The sequence below is a fragment of the Pyrgilauda ruficollis genome, unplaced genomic scaffold, assembly GCF_017590135.1.
Source record: "Pyrgilauda ruficollis isolate IOZ18807 unplaced genomic scaffold, ASM1759013v1 scaffold106, whole genome shotgun sequence".
Lineage (NCBI taxonomy): Eukaryota > Metazoa > Chordata > Aves > Passeriformes > Passeridae > Pyrgilauda > Pyrgilauda ruficollis.
The window spans coordinates 1613909-1630772 of NW_024508766.1; the positions used below are offsets into that span (position 1 = coordinate 1613909).

The window sequence follows — 16864 nt, forward strand, 5'->3', positions numbered from 1 at the left end:
CAAAGTAGAAACTAAGGATTGTAGAATAGCCAAACATTTTCCCTTTCCCTGGACATGAGAGTGGAATATTGGTCAAATACAGGATCAGCATTTTCTACTCAGAAAACTGATCAGGAGGATGTTGACAAAGACGTTCTAAATATTCTTTCTTGAAAACAAAACCAAATTCAACACTAGCAGTGAAATCCTCTTGTTGGTCCTTTGAACAAAAATAACAGGAAGACTACTTCACTGGGAGATGGGGCATGTTCAACAATGTGAAGCAAGTCTAGAGCAGACTTTTTTACTTTTCTTTTTACATTAGCAGCTCCCATTAGTATTCCCACTCTGCCCCAAGAAAGATAGTCATGCAGAATACAATTTTTGCAGGAAGGCAGCTACATGCTTAAGATTATTTGGAAAAGCCGTGCAGTGATGTTAAATAACAAGGAGCAAGCCTGAAAGCATCAGGTCACTGCAGACATATCATTTGCAGAGAAAACTTGAATAGTTGTCTTCGACATGAAAAATCTCTCAAAAAGTTAATCTTCAAAGGAAAAATACGTTGTTTTGACTGCAGACACAACTTAAATGCCATTACTCTATTGAGAAGGATAAACTACTATTTTTGTAATTTTTCAAGGAAAAAATGAAAATTAGGTGTTTCTTAGTATAGTGCTTCCTGTTAAAGGTTCTTTTTGAGTGTGTGTTCTTAGAGCCTAATAACAATGGGAGATTGATTAGGTAAAGGTAAGGAGGAGAAAGTTCTGGCAACTTTGTGTGAATCAGGATTTTACTATGGTAAATTAATGTTTAAAAATACTAAAGAGCAGATTAATATAACCAGTAAAGAAGAGTATTAATGAAAATTTAAAGGTGTTGGAGTGGTTCAGTGATCTGGATATATTTCCAGATAGGGAAGTGAGGATAGCATTTCTTCCAAAAAACTTGAAGGCTTAATAGTGAATTCTATTATTTTTTTTTTCCTTACATCTGCCTTCTTAGGGAAAGTCCACTGGTACTTATGAGGATGGGAGATAGTAGGACATGATGAGGAGCAGTTTTTCAGAGATCCCTAGCTCAGGGACTTAGTTGTTTTAGACATACATAAAATTTGCACAAAACAGAACTGTAGGATTTAGTCAGAAAAAGGAAGAGAAGAGGAAGATCATTGCTTGCTCATCAGCTGATAAAAACCAGCTTGTACTGTGCACAACAGTGCCTTGTACCAAGGGGACGGGGCTGATGGTTTCTTCTTTAGTTCTTAATTTTTCGTACATCGTCCTCAATATTTTTTACACTCACAGTAGCAGCCCATTTGTAGATAAGTGCCAGACATCATAACAAATGCAGCAGACTTTTCTTTAACAAAACTGCTGGAATAAGCTGTGAGAAGAAAAGGTTACAGAGGAAATTACTGACACCTTCAGAAGCTTTTTGCTATTGATGTACTGTGTGAGATAGCAAATACCAGAAATATGTTCTACGTAACCAAGAATGAAAATTTTGCTTGCAGTCTCAGTTGTTAAAAAAGGTTATTGGTAAATTCCTGAAGGACATTTTCTTCCTTTATAGCATTAAAACTTTATCTTTGAATTTCAGCTTAAAATACCATTGCATGTAATTCTCTAGTGCTAACTGTATTATCTTGGAGGAAGAAACTCAGCCTATGTTTTAGTTTAACTTTTGTGTGTTATTCTGTAAGATTTATTGTTTCTTTTCTGATGTGGTGATCCCTCTGACTAGCATTGATATGAAATACAGTAAGAAAAAAATGCCTGTACACTGTTGATGATTATTTTAAAGAGTGTTGTACTACAGGAGTAAAGAATGGAAGCAAAAAAAAAACGTTTCATTTTTTATGAGTAGACTGTTGGCCTGAAATTGTGTAGCTTGTGCTGGTACGAGTGCCGTAGCTTGCTTCTGAATCACATCCTTATGTTTTCACTGTCCACTGATATCCCCATAATAGCAGGATTTCCTGTTTTCAAATTTTCCTTTCATCCCATTCTGGAGACCGTTTAGTACCAGGTGTCCATCTTGTTTTGATTATTTCTTCCTCTGTCATACTGGCCTTGGTAAGTGTAGGAAATTGTATATAGTTTCTTCTGTCATCTGTGCATCGCACCCCTCTCAATGAATTATTCATTATATTATACATTGCAACATGCTGTATGTATTTTGACACATGCAAAACACAAAAGCCATGCTTTTGTATGTCACTGGGGGAGGGAAATTTTTGTAAACACATTTTTTGAAGCAGCTTACTGTACCACTGTAAAAATGAGTAATAATCATGAGTTATACTACATGCTCTGTGGGTTGGTTTTCTTCAGAAGAGTATTTCTGTCTCTTGGCATCTGTGATGCAGGGAGATGATTGCTTAAATAAAGGAAAATTTGCATACAAAATAAGATGGAGATGGTGTAAATGAGCACTGCTGAAAACATCACATGAAGTGATAGAGCATTAGCAACAGCACAAGTATCTTGTGCTCTGAAGAAAAGTCCCAGTTATCTGCAGTACTAGTGAGATAGTAGGCAGCAATCAACTGATGTACAAATACCTTTCTAAACCTGAAAGTTAGCCAGTGCTGGAGATTGTATAAGTTTGGATCTAGGCTCAGGAACTTACTGAATTCAAAATATGTAATTCATGTATGAGTCATCTCATGGTAATGAAGATGCTCCAGTTAATTTTCTGATATAGCTGCTCACTTCTCAGCCACACATTTTCATATTTGCTTAGGCAGTGCTTTTTCAAACACTGTAAGAATAATGCTGTTGCTTCCCAATGAAATGGCCTAAGGTGGCCTGAATTTGGTTGAATCCTGATCCCCAAAAATATAGCGAAAGGAGACTTGTTTGCAGCAAGGGCTGTGAGATCTAACATCTGGAAGCCCCTTTATAAAAATATGTTTAGAAGTTCTTGTGGAAAAGTTTCTATTTCAGGTTTGTTTTCCAATAGTTTGTTACATAGAGAGAGCATTGCTGTTGGTACTAGTAATGAATTTTAATGAGACTCTTGAAAAGAAAGAAAATTATAATGGTGATGAGGTTGAGGAAAGGATGATCATTCTAGACTTGGTTGGTGTTGAAAACCCAACCTTTTGCTTTTTACTTATTGTGTTCCTGGCAAAGACTTTTTGCAGTGTGCTATTAATTATTGTGTAACCTGTATGAAGTTCTCTAAAAAGAATTGTTGGTGCTATTTTGACCATTGTTAGATGATATTGATTACAACTGGATTGCCTATCAGCTGCTGGACCCTTGGTGCTTCCATGAGGTTTGTGTACATACAAAAGAAAAAAGGGATCTGTGGAAGAAAGAGTTTAGATTTATTTCTCAGGGACCTTCCTTAAGTATGTGTGATGATGTGTATCAGGGTTTAGGTAGCTTATGACTTTCATCTAGACTGTAAAAGACAGTTGCTGGTCCATGTGTTCCTTTTATTACAGTCGTAGCTGAAAAAAACTGCTTAGTTTCTGCTGAATTTCAGGCTTTCGGAGTGAAGTCAGATGGACCTAACTCTGAAGTCTCATTAGTGTTCCTCAGCTGATTCCCTTATTGGTGCTGTTATTGTTGAAAACTGGATATGTAATGTCAGCTACCCTGTCAGTCCAAATATAATTTTGCCTGTTGGATGTTTTTTATACTTACCCATGTTGTTTCCTAGAACCATTATTTACCATGGAAATGGTATGTCAAGGGTTGGTGTATTCATGGCACTACAGCTGTGAAGCAACTGAAGATGTTAGTGGCCAAGTACAACCCTTAAAATTATAAGGTGCAGTCCTTGAGGAAGTCCTCTTGGGTTTTTTTTGATGAGGAAGCACAGGTCATACCTGCTTTCTCTCTCAGCTGCATAAATATTTTATAATTGCGAGTCTTTTGTTAAGCTAGCTTATTTATGTGTTGGCAGTTCCCAGAAGACCCATTTGGCAGTCATTAGGGTATTTTTTGAAATCCACACCTAAAATGGGATTTGAACTGTCATTCTTTTCATTACTGTCCAGATAATTTTCTTGTGATTGAGTGGAAATTAGGCAAGTGAAGGCTTTTTCATTAAGGCTTTTTGCAAGGAGAGCTATTTGTTTCATGTAAAAGCTGAGTGTTTATTTTATGTGTCAGAGATCTTACATATACTTGAATCTATGTCATTCTTAAGTCTGCTTGTCTTCTTGTGGCAGAGAGACCATTTGAATGCTATTTGAAAACATATATTTCAAAGCCAGATGATAGTCAGAATAAGACATTACTTTTTCTGTTTTGTAATTTAAGATTCTGTCATCTGTGCTAGAACTGTACTGTTTTTGAATAGAAGTAATTTGGAGTCATCAACTTAACTAGTAATTAAAGCTGTTCTTCCAGATATATGTTTGGAGATGCCATGTCAAGGGAAACGAAATATGTTGTAATATTCACCAGAGTCTGTAGCAAAGTGTGTAAAAATAGCAATGAAAATGTGTCAGTAGAGAAACATTACTATTTGTGATCTTCCTCCGCTGCTGCATATTGTAGTTGTAGTACAGCTTGCAGACCTTGATGCATTGTGAAGACACTGTGGAGAAGATGGAATACAGCATGTACTGTGCATCAGATGCAAAGTGTGGCTGCAAAGTTTGTGCTCTAATAAAAGTACTGATGTAATTGCCGGTTTACTGTATATATGATATGGATGTTATTTGACTCTCCAGGCATATTCAGAGTTCTCTTGAAGTTTTGCCAAAAGATCTCATGGTGTCTTGCCCTTGAAAAAAGAGCTCAGTCCAGAACCCTTCTACGTTTAGAAGGTGTAGCATAAACTGTAAATCTAACAGTAATCAGTGGCTAATGCAGCAGTGTAAGTCCAGAAAATAGAGTACTTCACCTGAAACTGCAACACAAACTCTTAAGGGCATTTTGCTAACAATAGAAAGGTGTCTTTTTTCATTCTGGCTGTATTGACTTCATATGTTGGATGAAATATGAGCATTTTCTTATGTTTTCCTACTCCTTTAAAAACGGTTATATATAGTACATTATTTCTCCTTAATTCTGATTATAGCATTTTCAAAATTCTCTATGATAAAGGGAAAATTTGACTGAATTGAGCAGTATAAAATGTCAGCCTTTTAGATGGTCTTTGAGCTTGGCAGCAAAAGAGAGAGTCTCAGGAGGTGTCTTGAAGAAGCAGCTTGTGGAAGATACTTTGAGAAAAAATGAATAGGGAGAAGTTGTCCATAGAAGTAGAAATAGTTCTCTGTTCTTTTTCTTGATTGCCTTGTCAAAAGTGCAGAGGACAGAAAAACTTCTGAGGAAGGGTATTCACAAAAAGATTTGTGTAGGGTTACTGTGACAAGAGGATTTCAAAAACTGATAGTGCTTGGTAGATGAAATAGTGAAGTGTGTTCTTAGTCATAAAAACTTCAGTGATGCTTCCTAGCTCTTCTCACTTTATCAAGACAGCATATGTTTTGTTCAGTTTCAGGCTTTTATTTTAGAAGCTGAATAGTTGTAAGCAGTGTTCAATGGTAGGGATCCATAATGTGTGGAAAAGTAATAATTTTTAATTTAATTTAAGAAATGCAAGTAAATACTGCTGCAACACCAGAGGAGAAATAAAGAGGTAGGACTTACAGAGGGAAGACTGGCAAAATGGATTCAAAATACAAAGAATCTTCCTCAAAAGCATAAGCTGCTTATGGCACACAAATGAAGCTGCGCTGTTGACAGGGTGAAAGTTCTTAGAAAAGTGAGAAAAGGATTCTGAACTACTATATTCAGGCCATGCGTCAAATACAAGAGGTAGTTATTTAAATGAACTCAAACCTGAGATAAGAGCTTGATGTTGAATGTGTACTCAAAATTTCTGTAATGTGTTTTTAATGAATACACTTTTTATTTTTCAGAGATCCAGCTTATTTTGATGAAAATTGGCTGAACAGAATCAAAACAGAAGTAGGAGATAATTGGAGGCTAAAGGTATTTGACTGACTTTGCTTGTCTGTGAATCTGTATTTCAGTACTTAATACGATATTGAGTTTGAATATTCTCATATTTCTGGATTAAGATCTTGCTTTATAGACAGCATTTTGAATTTTAGACAATTTTAATTACACTTGTTTTTATGTTGTATTGTCCTGCACAGTTTCAACAAAGCCATGTTGAATTTGTAAACAGATTTTAATGATGTAAAAGGAAAATATTAAAGTAAATGTTATACATTAATTACCTCTCGTTTTTCCAACATTGAATGAGACTTTTTTTAGTGCACAATGTGAAAGCAGCTTTTAAACAATCAGCTTTTTTGAGAAGCAACTGCATAAAAATAGGAACATAATTAGCAATGTATTTAAAGAAAAATAGCAACGTGTTGCTTCCTTTTACTTTGTCAGCTCTGCAGAGCTACTGAGTTTTAAGGGAGGAAGTTGTGTTTTTCCTGTGTTTCTACTCAGCATGATTTTTAATCACAGTTTGCTTGCTGGGTCATTTGTATCACTTAGCATTCTAGCACTTCTCTGCAAACCTGAAGGAAACAGAATTTACAAGAACTATGAATGAGGAACATTTTGCTTTAGAATGTGAAGAACACTGTCTCACATGCAGATGTTAGTATAGTTTTTTATTAGTTTTCTTCAGAGAACGACCTATGTGCTTCTCTAAATTTCTATTTTCAGCCTGACTAATTTGGGGGAAGAAAAAGAGTTAAGAATTTACTGTTAGTTCTTGTTTCCTGTAAAACCGTTTTGTTCCAGCCACCAAAACCCGTTCTGAGCATCTGGGGAAGCACTAAAACTGTGAAATGCTCTAGTACTTACAGGCTTGTCTACATCACTTTCTGGATTTCAGGGACACTCAGAGAGAGAATGCTGCCTGAGACAAAGATGACACACACCACTGCTGTTTGTGTTTTGACTTGGCCAGGAAATGTGTATCAGCGTGATTTCTGCTGTCTGACCAGCTGTGTGAAGTCTGGAATGCTTTAGAATGTTTTGCCTACTAGGGCTGCCAGCAAAAGTGAGGGTACATTGATGGGGATATATTGGCTGCTGAATAAGAGACATGAGCCCTAGAAAAACCTTTAGGACTCTTTTGGCCTACATCTGCTGCATGTAGAGCACTTAATATAAACTAACTTCTCAAAGAATTGTATGGAATAGCAAGTGAACAGCTGGATACAAGGTCTTATTTTTCTGTGAATTTTTTTTTTTTTTTTTTTGTTTTCCTAAGGAATTTTGAAGTCTTAGCTGTTAAATGTGGAGGATAACAAACTGAGAACTGTTGGTTGTAATTGCATTTGAGCTGATTGAATGGGGAGCAACAGCTTCTATTACTGTCATATGGAATTTGAGGAATAAATATTTTATTTTTATGTCTCCCACCATTTTGGCAGATGTAAAAGCTTAGCAGGTATGAAAAAAAAAAAAAGAGCTGAACAATCTAGTAACTTCCTTATGTGACTTAGGCTGGCAAAGCATCAGGTCAAATTTCAGTTTCTTGCTGTTGTCATTCCATCTTGTTTTTCAAGTGTCCATGTAAACAAGAACTAAAAACTTATTTATTTGTTTTGTTTAAGAAATATGTATAATTCAGCTTTTTGTGTACGTTTTTGTAGACCACTTCCCTTTTCATGAAGAATACCAAAAGGCACAAGTATGATACTTTAACTCTTGTTTTTTAGTATGGAAGTAATCCTGTGCTTTGCCAAATGTTTTTTATATGTGAGTAAACATTATCAGTAGTCTAGTTTTTCAAATGTCTATCATCCAATCCTTAATTTAAAGTCTGGCTTGTAGGAACACTACCTATGTGCATTTCTCTTAATAGAATTGTTCAGCTTGGGAGAGATTTAAGATCAAGTTAACTCTACCAAGTCCACACTAAACCATTACCCTAAGCTCCACATCTACACCTCTTCTAAATGCCTTCAGGGACAGTAACCCAACACTTCCCTGGGCAGCCTGTTCCAATGCTTGAAAATGCCTTTGGTGAAGAAATTTTTCATAATACCCAATTTTAACTTCCCCTGGGGCAGCTTGAGGCCATTTCGTCTCATCCTATCACTTGCTAACTGGGAGAAGAGACCGACCCTCACCTCACTACAGCCTCCTTTTAGAAATATATTCATTACTGGATATGCATCATAGTTGCATGACTCTAGAATATAGTTTTCTCTTCATACTTTAAGAAGTGCCTTGAGAAATGATAATTGGATTATCTCAAGCGTTGTGGTAATGAGCTACATTATTTTCTTGTTGCTAAACATGGTCACTCTTGTCTCTGATGCCATCTGGTGTAACGGTCACCACTTGTACCAACTCTTGGTATTGTGAACCACATAAAGGAGCTGGTCTAGTAGGGGGAATACAGAAAAACAATCTAGTGTAGGTAGTTTTGTGAAACAGTGGTTAGGAGGGCTGGTAGAGATTAGTGTAGGTCTTGTACAGCCCACCTAACCACTGTTCATGGAAGTACTCAGAAAATGATAGAATCATAGAGTTGTTAAGTTTGGAAAAGACCTTTAAGATTTTGTCCGGCTGTCAACCTAGCACCACCACTGTGTTCACCACAATCCATTATGTCACCAAGTGCCATATCTGCACATTTTTTGAACACTTCCATGGATGATGACTCTATCATTTTGCTAGGCAGTCTGTTCCAATGCTCTACAACACTTTCTGTTAAAATCTTTTACCTAATATTTTGCCTAAAACTTACGTGATACCTCTTGAGACAGTTTCTTCTTGTCCTGTCACTTGTTACCTGGGTGAAGGTAATGAGTAATGTGATTGTGTTTTGAATTGTGTTGTCCTCTGTGGAGCAGAAACAAGAACATAAGGCTGAGATTTTTTTTGGGAGGGGGTGGGAGGGGGTTTCACGGGTTTGGTTAGTTTGGCTTTTTTAGTATTTTGCTTTCTGATAACTGCAGTGTTTTTGCTGTTGCTGTATCATTTGAAAAAAAACCTCCAAAAACTCACAGGGATGTTTTTAAATTCTTGGTTTCAGGACAAGTTGCCAGACTTGAGAAATTGAGCAATGCACAGTAGAGAAAAAGAGAAATGCTAAAACTTGGGGAGCTTGCAAAATAGGAACCATTCAGCAAGCATTGTGGTTCTTAGAGCTAACCATATCTTTGTCTACTGTATTTAGTAGAGAAATGTTATCTCTTCAGGGTTAAAATTTCATGCTTATAGCATACATCAATGTACATAGTAGTTTGTGTTTTGCCTTGGGTAACAAAAAGACTTTTCACTGCTGCTATTTTGTGATGGTTTACAAACATAAAAAAGCAAAGCCATTAACTCTTTCCTCATGTACAATGAACACTTCTGTATAGTCCAGATTTAAATTCTGTACAACATAGTATTTTGTGGCTGAGGAAGATGCCATCTTGAACATAAAACCTATACTGAAAATAAAAGCAACTTAGAAAATAATTTGATTGCCAAAACTTTGCAGGAATGAAATTCCCTAATCAAGAAAACAATTACTGATTTGATTCATGTGCGTCAGTTTTGGCAATTACAGAATAAACTGTTGGCTCTCTGAGGGATGGCATAAAAGTCCCCCTTCCCCTCGTCCTCTTTCATTCAGTGTGGAAAGCTTAGGAAGAAAAGGAAACACATTGTTCAGCTTGATTTCTGACTTTTTCTTCTGAACTTTTCATTTTGGCATTCAGACTACAGCATCAATTTAAAGTACAGTTTATTAATGTTTTAGTAGCTTGCTGTGTTAGTCTTGTGAACCTTCACTATCTAGTCTTTCTCTAGGTCCCACCTATAATCAGTGATGAGGCATGTTCCTGCAAAATGCAGTTTAAATCAGAAACCATATGCCTGTGAGAGTGGTACAAACAGTGAACACACATGCTCCCTCCCCTTCTTGGTGTGTGCACACACACACCCACATGCCCATGCCCATCCACCCCCCACCCCACCTGTTAACTGCAAATGGATAAAAATGTACCTTAATGAGATATTCAAGGCTTATTGGCTAAGAATTCCCACACCACTTGAAAGCGTCCGCCAGCAACATTTCCAGATATTATTCAAGATTTGAAATTAAAAAAAGAAAATCCAATTTACACAGAGCCTCCAGCGCAAACAGGGTTTCAGTCATGCATGTGATATAAGAGTAATGCAAAATTGGAGACTGTCTGCCATAATGTTGGAGAAAACCCAGGAAGTTAGATAACCTATGCTCACTTTTTGTCAGCAATCACAAGCTTAAGGGCATTTTCTATTGCCCATGTCATTGGCCTTTCCCTTTGTTACACAACTATATTAGTAAAGGGAGAAATCTAGGCAGACTGCAGTTACAAGCCTGAGATTGGAAACAGTAAGCAAGCTGTAATTAATAGAGATTTTATATGACAAGTGAGAATAAAAGAAAAACAGGAGAAAAAAACAAGCAGCCATTAAGTCTTATGGTGTTTGCAGATTACATGATCTCTGCCTTCACTCCAGTCAGTTTATCAGGTTAATACTGTGTAATAAGGGTCAGTGTCATACTAAGCACTGTGTGCTTAGTATGTAGTACTGTACTACAGCCAAGATGGCTGTTAACAGAGAGGGTAATGATAATTTAACGTAGAGAACACCCACACAACTCTGGTGTGGCTATTAGTGAAATGTAGGTGTTCAAAGGAGTGAGAATATTGAGGTTGCATCAATTTTCTCAGATGGTAAAGAGATTGAAAATGGATAGAGGTTTGTCCAGAAATACTTATTGGTCCATCTGTTGTGAATTAAAGGCAACAGATTTCTGAGGTGAAACAACCAACAAATTTCTGAGGTGAAATAAAGCATAGCTGTCCCTTTTTTTACCCCAATAAACTTCACGTCTTTTCCAGCAGAAGTATGGCTGCAGGGAATGAAAAAGGTGTTAGGAGGATGGTATGAATATCTTCGTGGAAAAGCAAGAACTCAAGTTGCTGATGCACGCAGATAGGCATCCCGTGTGGTCATGGGCTGACATCCGAACAATGGTTTAGTACTTTATAGTCATAATCTGTATTGGCAATTCTGTCTGTTGTGTTGTCATTATGTCATTTAATGGTCATTGTTAACTACAGTTAGGTTTTCCTATGTGCTTAAGAAAGTGAAAAGTAATTCTGAACAGCTGTCACCTGGTGTGACTTAGAATTCTGATCTAATTGGTTGTCTTGAACACTTTCTTAGGCTGTTGTTAATTTTCATTTAGCTGCTTGAAGTCTTCATTTCATATGCTTTGACCTCATAAATGTTGCTGGAACTACTCATTTCAATTTCCAAGTACAAAATATTAGTGGTAGTTTCCCTATGATGATCCTCTCTGCCAGGGGCAGTAAAACCATCTAAGTTTATTGACTGCAAGCAAGTTAGGAAAAAAATTGAGAGCTGTTTGAGTAATACTGAAGATCATGCTTAAGTTTAAGTCAGTCCTAGTCTTAAAAGAAGTCTATAAAGAAGCTGCTTTAACCTCACAATTGTCTGATTGTGTGCCAAATACAAAGATGGTACAGTTAATTCTTGAAAACAAGTTACCCTGGTACTGTTGATTGTCAGTGGGGTAAAATAGGATGGCAAAGATTTCTTTTTCAGTTTGTTTGCTGTTCTCTTCTTTCAAGGATGCTGCCCTACAAGCTCATTTTCATCATGAATTTTGATCAATATTAGTTTTGTTTCAGTATCTCGACTCCAAGCACTGTAAAAGTTATATAGTGGAAGGTGGCTCTTTGTGTTTAAGGAATTTTAATTCAAAAATGCTTACAAGGAGAGGGGGAAAGAAGTATTTCACAGGTTTCCATTTGGTTTCTCATTTTTTTGGGATTATGTTCAAGTTCAAGGTTCCTCACAAATGTTCTCATCGGTAAACTGGACTTAAATTCTGCAACATGGCCCTTGCGTTTCCTCTGCAGCAGACTCAGGTAAATTATGAACCAGAAGATTTTAGTTAATCAAGTTTGAAAATAATATTCCAATCAGTGCAGTACTCTTTGTGATGATTTGATATAAAAATAAAATTTCTTAATTTCTTTAAATTCTGAAATCTGTTGCAGGCTTTGGTTATGATTATGCATTGCCTTTGAGTGGTGGTCTTGGCTGCAGTTGGGCAGACGCCTAGGAAATAGTTGCAGCTCTTACAGAATCATGCTGTGTTGTGTGTAATAGTACAGAAAAAGTATGTGCTTTGGTGTGGAAGGTGTAAACTGCCTATTATGCCATTTTGGCAGTGACAGTAGATGTTCTCATATACATATAGTGTAGCATCTCCAGTTCTCATTCTAGGTTGTCAAGGTATTTGATGTGTCACTTTTCAGGTCCAAATGAATTTGTTTCTTATATGACTTAAAATTCAGTGATAATGGAGACAGTCAGAATGTTCCTATGTCTTAATAAGGAATCAACTTCTGGCACTTCTATCCAAAAGGGAGCAGATTAATAGGAGTCAGGCAATCAGATTGTTATCACTTTGGCTTTCTTGAAAAATCTTCTAGTGTGTGTATCCTGTTCCTTTCTTGAGTCTGAAATTTACTTTCATCACCTCATTTTGTTTGTTGACCATACTGAAGTGTTGAGTTTGTCCCTGGATTTCAGTATCATGTTTCCTAATGGCCATCAGGTAGTTTGAAAGGTAAATAATTTCTGTCACTGGACAGAATCTTCTAACTGGGTATTTCTAGAATGCAGTCAAGAATATAAAATTTATGGTGGGCTTCAAAAGCAATTAGAACTTGAGAGGTTTTGCTCTTCCTTCATTGCAGTTCCACAGTTTGCTGCTGTGGCTGCCGCTGTCAGCGAGAGAACTTTGTGAATCCCCCTTATATTGGTTTTAATCTTTGCAGATCCTGTTTAAACTTCAGTCATACAATCGTGTAAGTTGGTAAAGATCCTTAAGATCATAGAAACCAACCATAAACTGCCAAGTCCATCAATAAGTCTTGTCCCAGCGTACCACATCTACACAGCTATTAGCACACCACAAGGATGGTGACTCAGTTGTGTCCTGGGTAGCCTTTTACAATGTTTGATAATGCTTTCTGATAAAGAGATGTGTCCTGATACTCTTCCTGGCAAAACACTCTTCCTGGCAAAATTTGAAGCCTTTTCCTCTTGTCCCATCTCATTAGCTGGGAGAAGAGGCTGACCCCCCCCCCCGGCCACAGCCTCCTTTCAGGGAGTTGTAAAGAGTGACAAGGTCACCCCTGAGCCTCCTTTTCTCCAAGCTAAACACCCCCAGTTCTCTCAGCCACTCCTTTGTCCCAGGAAACAGTGTGCCACTTCTATTATCTAAATTATTTTCTTAAATACTTGAACAGTAATTGATGGTTATCTCTAGCAGTTACTTTCAGCAAAGATTCTTTTTTTTTTTCCCTCTGAATTTCACCTGTGAGACCCACGGGCATTTTTATAATTTTAAACACACTATTTCCAGAGACTTGACACAAATGGATTTTTGCTGGGAAGGGAGCAATACTCAGTACTAGATGAATGTGACGTACATTCTGTACAGCAGGAGATACTTAACTGATGCCATTGGTTATACGAGTGAACAGAAGCCACCTTTGTATAGCAGTGAAGTCATCTTGGAGAAATGTAAATTTTGCCAGTAAGTCTGGCACTGTAAGGCAGACTTTCTTTTGTAAAAACTGTGAGGAGAGATAGAGAATGACAAGAACAAAAATAAAAGAGCTAAGAAGAATAATTTATGAGAAAAACAACAAATTAAACTTATATGGGTTGAGAATAAAGGATGATACTAAGCAGTAGCTGGTTTTGGTTTGGAAGTAGAGGTTTATCTCTGCAGAAAGTAGATTACTAGGATACTTCAAGAGAAGAAAGGAGGGAAATAATGTTTTAACTTCTGGATGCAAAGATAATCCTAAGATAAACAAGTATCTAAAAACATTCATGCAATAGGTTCTGATTTAAAGCCTATCCAAGACAATGTTGTATTTTTCATAAATTTAAATGGGTTCTGTGAGTTCATAAAGATTTGTGATCACATCTGGAAGTCTGGTCATAAGGGCCTCTTGCATAACTTTCATGATTCTAAATTTAACTGTGCATAAATAATGTAATTATATCCTTTTGTGTGATTCTTCTGTGATTACCCACTTTATGATGATTTCTCTGTAAAATACTTCCTGTATTTATTGTATCTCCTCTTTCTTGTCAAATAGGTAAGCAACCTGAAGAAAATTTTAAAAGGAATACTGGATTACAACCATGAGGTAAGAACCATTTGAACTAGTCTTCATCTGCTTGCCTTTTGAATCATGTATTTTAGTTAACCTGTGGAAGATAAATTGCATTCTGCAGGTTAAGTTCTGACGTTTTCTTGCAGACCTTTTGGTATATATGGTGACTCATGGCCTATTCCCTAGTCTTGACCTTCTTTAAACCTTCCCACCTGCTTTATTGAATACTCAGGAGTACCAGGGAAGCCTGATACACAAATTTTCTCATGTGAGGCTTTACGTGATGGCTTTACTGACTATGTTGTGATGATGGACTTTGTGTCTGATGTACTGTAATGTACCTGTGCCTGATTTTTTTCCTTCCTCCACTGCAGCTGAAGTCTGCTCTTTTCCTTATTTTTCTCTTGGAGAGAGTGAGTAGAGAGCATTTCTAGCCTCTCCCTGCATTAAGATTTTAAATTAAATATTTTAATTCAGGTGTGTTGGACTCAGTCTTTGTCATTCTCTCTTATTTTGAGCAAACTCAGCACTTAATTACTCCAGAGGAGACAGTATTTTTTTCTTTCAGTGGTGAATCTTCAGCTGAAATATGCTTTCAGTGATGTTTGAGATGAATTGATCTGTACAGGCAACAGTACAAAATCCATAATGTGCATGTTTTAGACATTGCTTCTTTCAAAATACTGTCTTCTCCTAAATACTACAGTGATTTGTTAATAAATTGAAGTACTTCAAAAAGAAAAATTTGGACTTAGGAGGTCATCTTCAGTAAATGATTAGGTATCCATGTTTAAATAAATGTTGAAAAGTGACGAGTAAGGAAGCTGGTAATGACTGGGAACACTAAAAAGAAACAGATCAGGTTTTTGTTATGGAAAATTAACATTACTAAGACCAAATAATGCAAACTTCTTTTTGGTTGGTTAGTATGTATGACGATTAAGTTTCTGGTGTCCAAACTTTACTATTAGGCAAGTTCTGAGCGGATTCAAGCTGATTAATTTCTGTAAAGGTAGTGCATGTTTATAAGTCTCACTGAATTTTTGTTTAGGTTGGTATTTTTCCTGCTGAGGCAATGCTGGAGCTGATAGTAGGGGCAATCTGGATTCTACTAATGAATTCTGCTTATGTTTTCCTCAACATTACTCCCTCCCCTGCTATGAAAATATAGATATGTATATGGATTTTACCTGATGCAGTTAAAAGCATTTGGAAAATGTATATGCTAATATTGTTCACCCTCAAGAATTCAGAAATTTGTATTGTGTTCAAAAGAACAATCAGTAAAAATGGTACATTTGCTGTCATTGTCCGTTTAAAGTGTAGAAGAACAAGAAGCCTAAGTTAACTATATCTTTCATGCTTTGTTCTGCCTCATTTAATCTTGCTGCAGACCTCTGCTTCTTGCAACTAAAACTTTTAGGTTTTTTGTAAATGTATAATTCTTTTGTCTTTTGAAAATGGGTTAAATGCTGTTTTTCATCTCAAGATAGTTATTATGTAGTCTATCCTTCATTTTCATATTTCTTTCAGGGCTTTTGATGGCTTTTTTTGGTTCTTTTTGTTTAAATTAAATTTTTTCTCTTGTTTATTTCAAACTCTGTGACACCTTCACGTCCTTGGCTTCTTCCTTGTGCCTGCCAATTTACTTATTCCCTTCAGCTTTCTTTAACAGGAGTTTTATGGTCAGTGACTATCAAGTCACTGTAGTTTTGTTAACTTAAGCCCAGCATTGCATTTGAAAGAAATTCAGGAACTACAATATCAATATATAAATGCATACCAGAATCAAAACACATTGTATTTTCTGTTAATGCAGTCTGTGTATGATGGTAATATTTTCCATTGTGGTTGGTGTATTCACAGAATTCTTTTGACCTAAAGAAGGTCTTTTCCAACAAGGATCAATCTGTGTCCTTTAAAGTATGCAGAGATTTTTAGTAATGTTGAAGTTAATTCTTTGAGAAAACTGCTTAAAAATCCTACGTTTCACAACACAAAACAAACTGTACATAATCAGAATGAAACCACAATACTTCCACAAAACCCAGCCCTACTAACTTTACAATAGTTTGTGTTTTTGTATTCTTCCTGTGTGTTATGTTTTTTGTAAATGCCTTAACCTGATTTCTGTTTTTCTTGGGTATTGCACAAAAAAGAGCATGCAGCAAACACATGACTGAGTCCCTCTATATAGTCATTGTTTCCTTATTGCACCCTGTTTAAGAAGTTACAGTTTCTTTTTATCTGCAATTAATGTGTCAGTGATGTGTTTCATTCCAAATTTCATATTCATATTTTCAACCCTCTGTTCAGTAAAGAGCAATTTAGCAGAATTGTCTAGTTCCTTCTACTGCCAATCATTAATCCTTAATGATCTTTAATGATAAATCAGATAACACTAATAGCGAGTCACACGGGCTTTTGTTTTGCAGGGTTTTTTCTTTCTTACTGCATGTGGGCTGTTTAATTGCATATCATTGTACTACTACCTCAGATTCTCTTCCATGGAACAGCTTTCTTAGCTGTAAGAGTTGTCAGATATCCTTGAATTTGTTAAAAGTGTGAGGTCTAGTGATCTGAGTTTTTTGCCGTCTTGTATTTGTCACCTGTCAGTGTTAGATATATGTATTGTATAGGTGAAACATTTAATGTTTCAACATTTAATTCTTTAAGAAAAAATCTTCCTAAGTGTTCATCTAGCAGTTACTTGTGAGTTGA

General features: G+C 36.4%; 1 protein-coding gene across 4 annotated transcripts in view; it reads left to right on the plus strand.

The window, feature by feature from the left end:
- The window catches only part of HOOK3 (hook microtubule tethering protein 3), an 84833-nt gene that overhangs the window by 17064 nt on the left and 50905 nt on the right, over positions 1 to 16864 (plus strand). For all 4 annotated transcript variants that reach the window (XM_041470830.1, XM_041470837.1, XM_041470845.1 and 1 more), the window contains exons 3-4: positions 5870 to 5942; positions 14126 to 14176. In XM_041470830.1, the coding sequence (XP_041326764.1) occupies positions 5870 to 5942; positions 14126 to 14176 (124 nt within the window). The remainder of the gene's footprint in view (positions 1 to 5869; positions 5943 to 14125; positions 14177 to 16864) is intronic.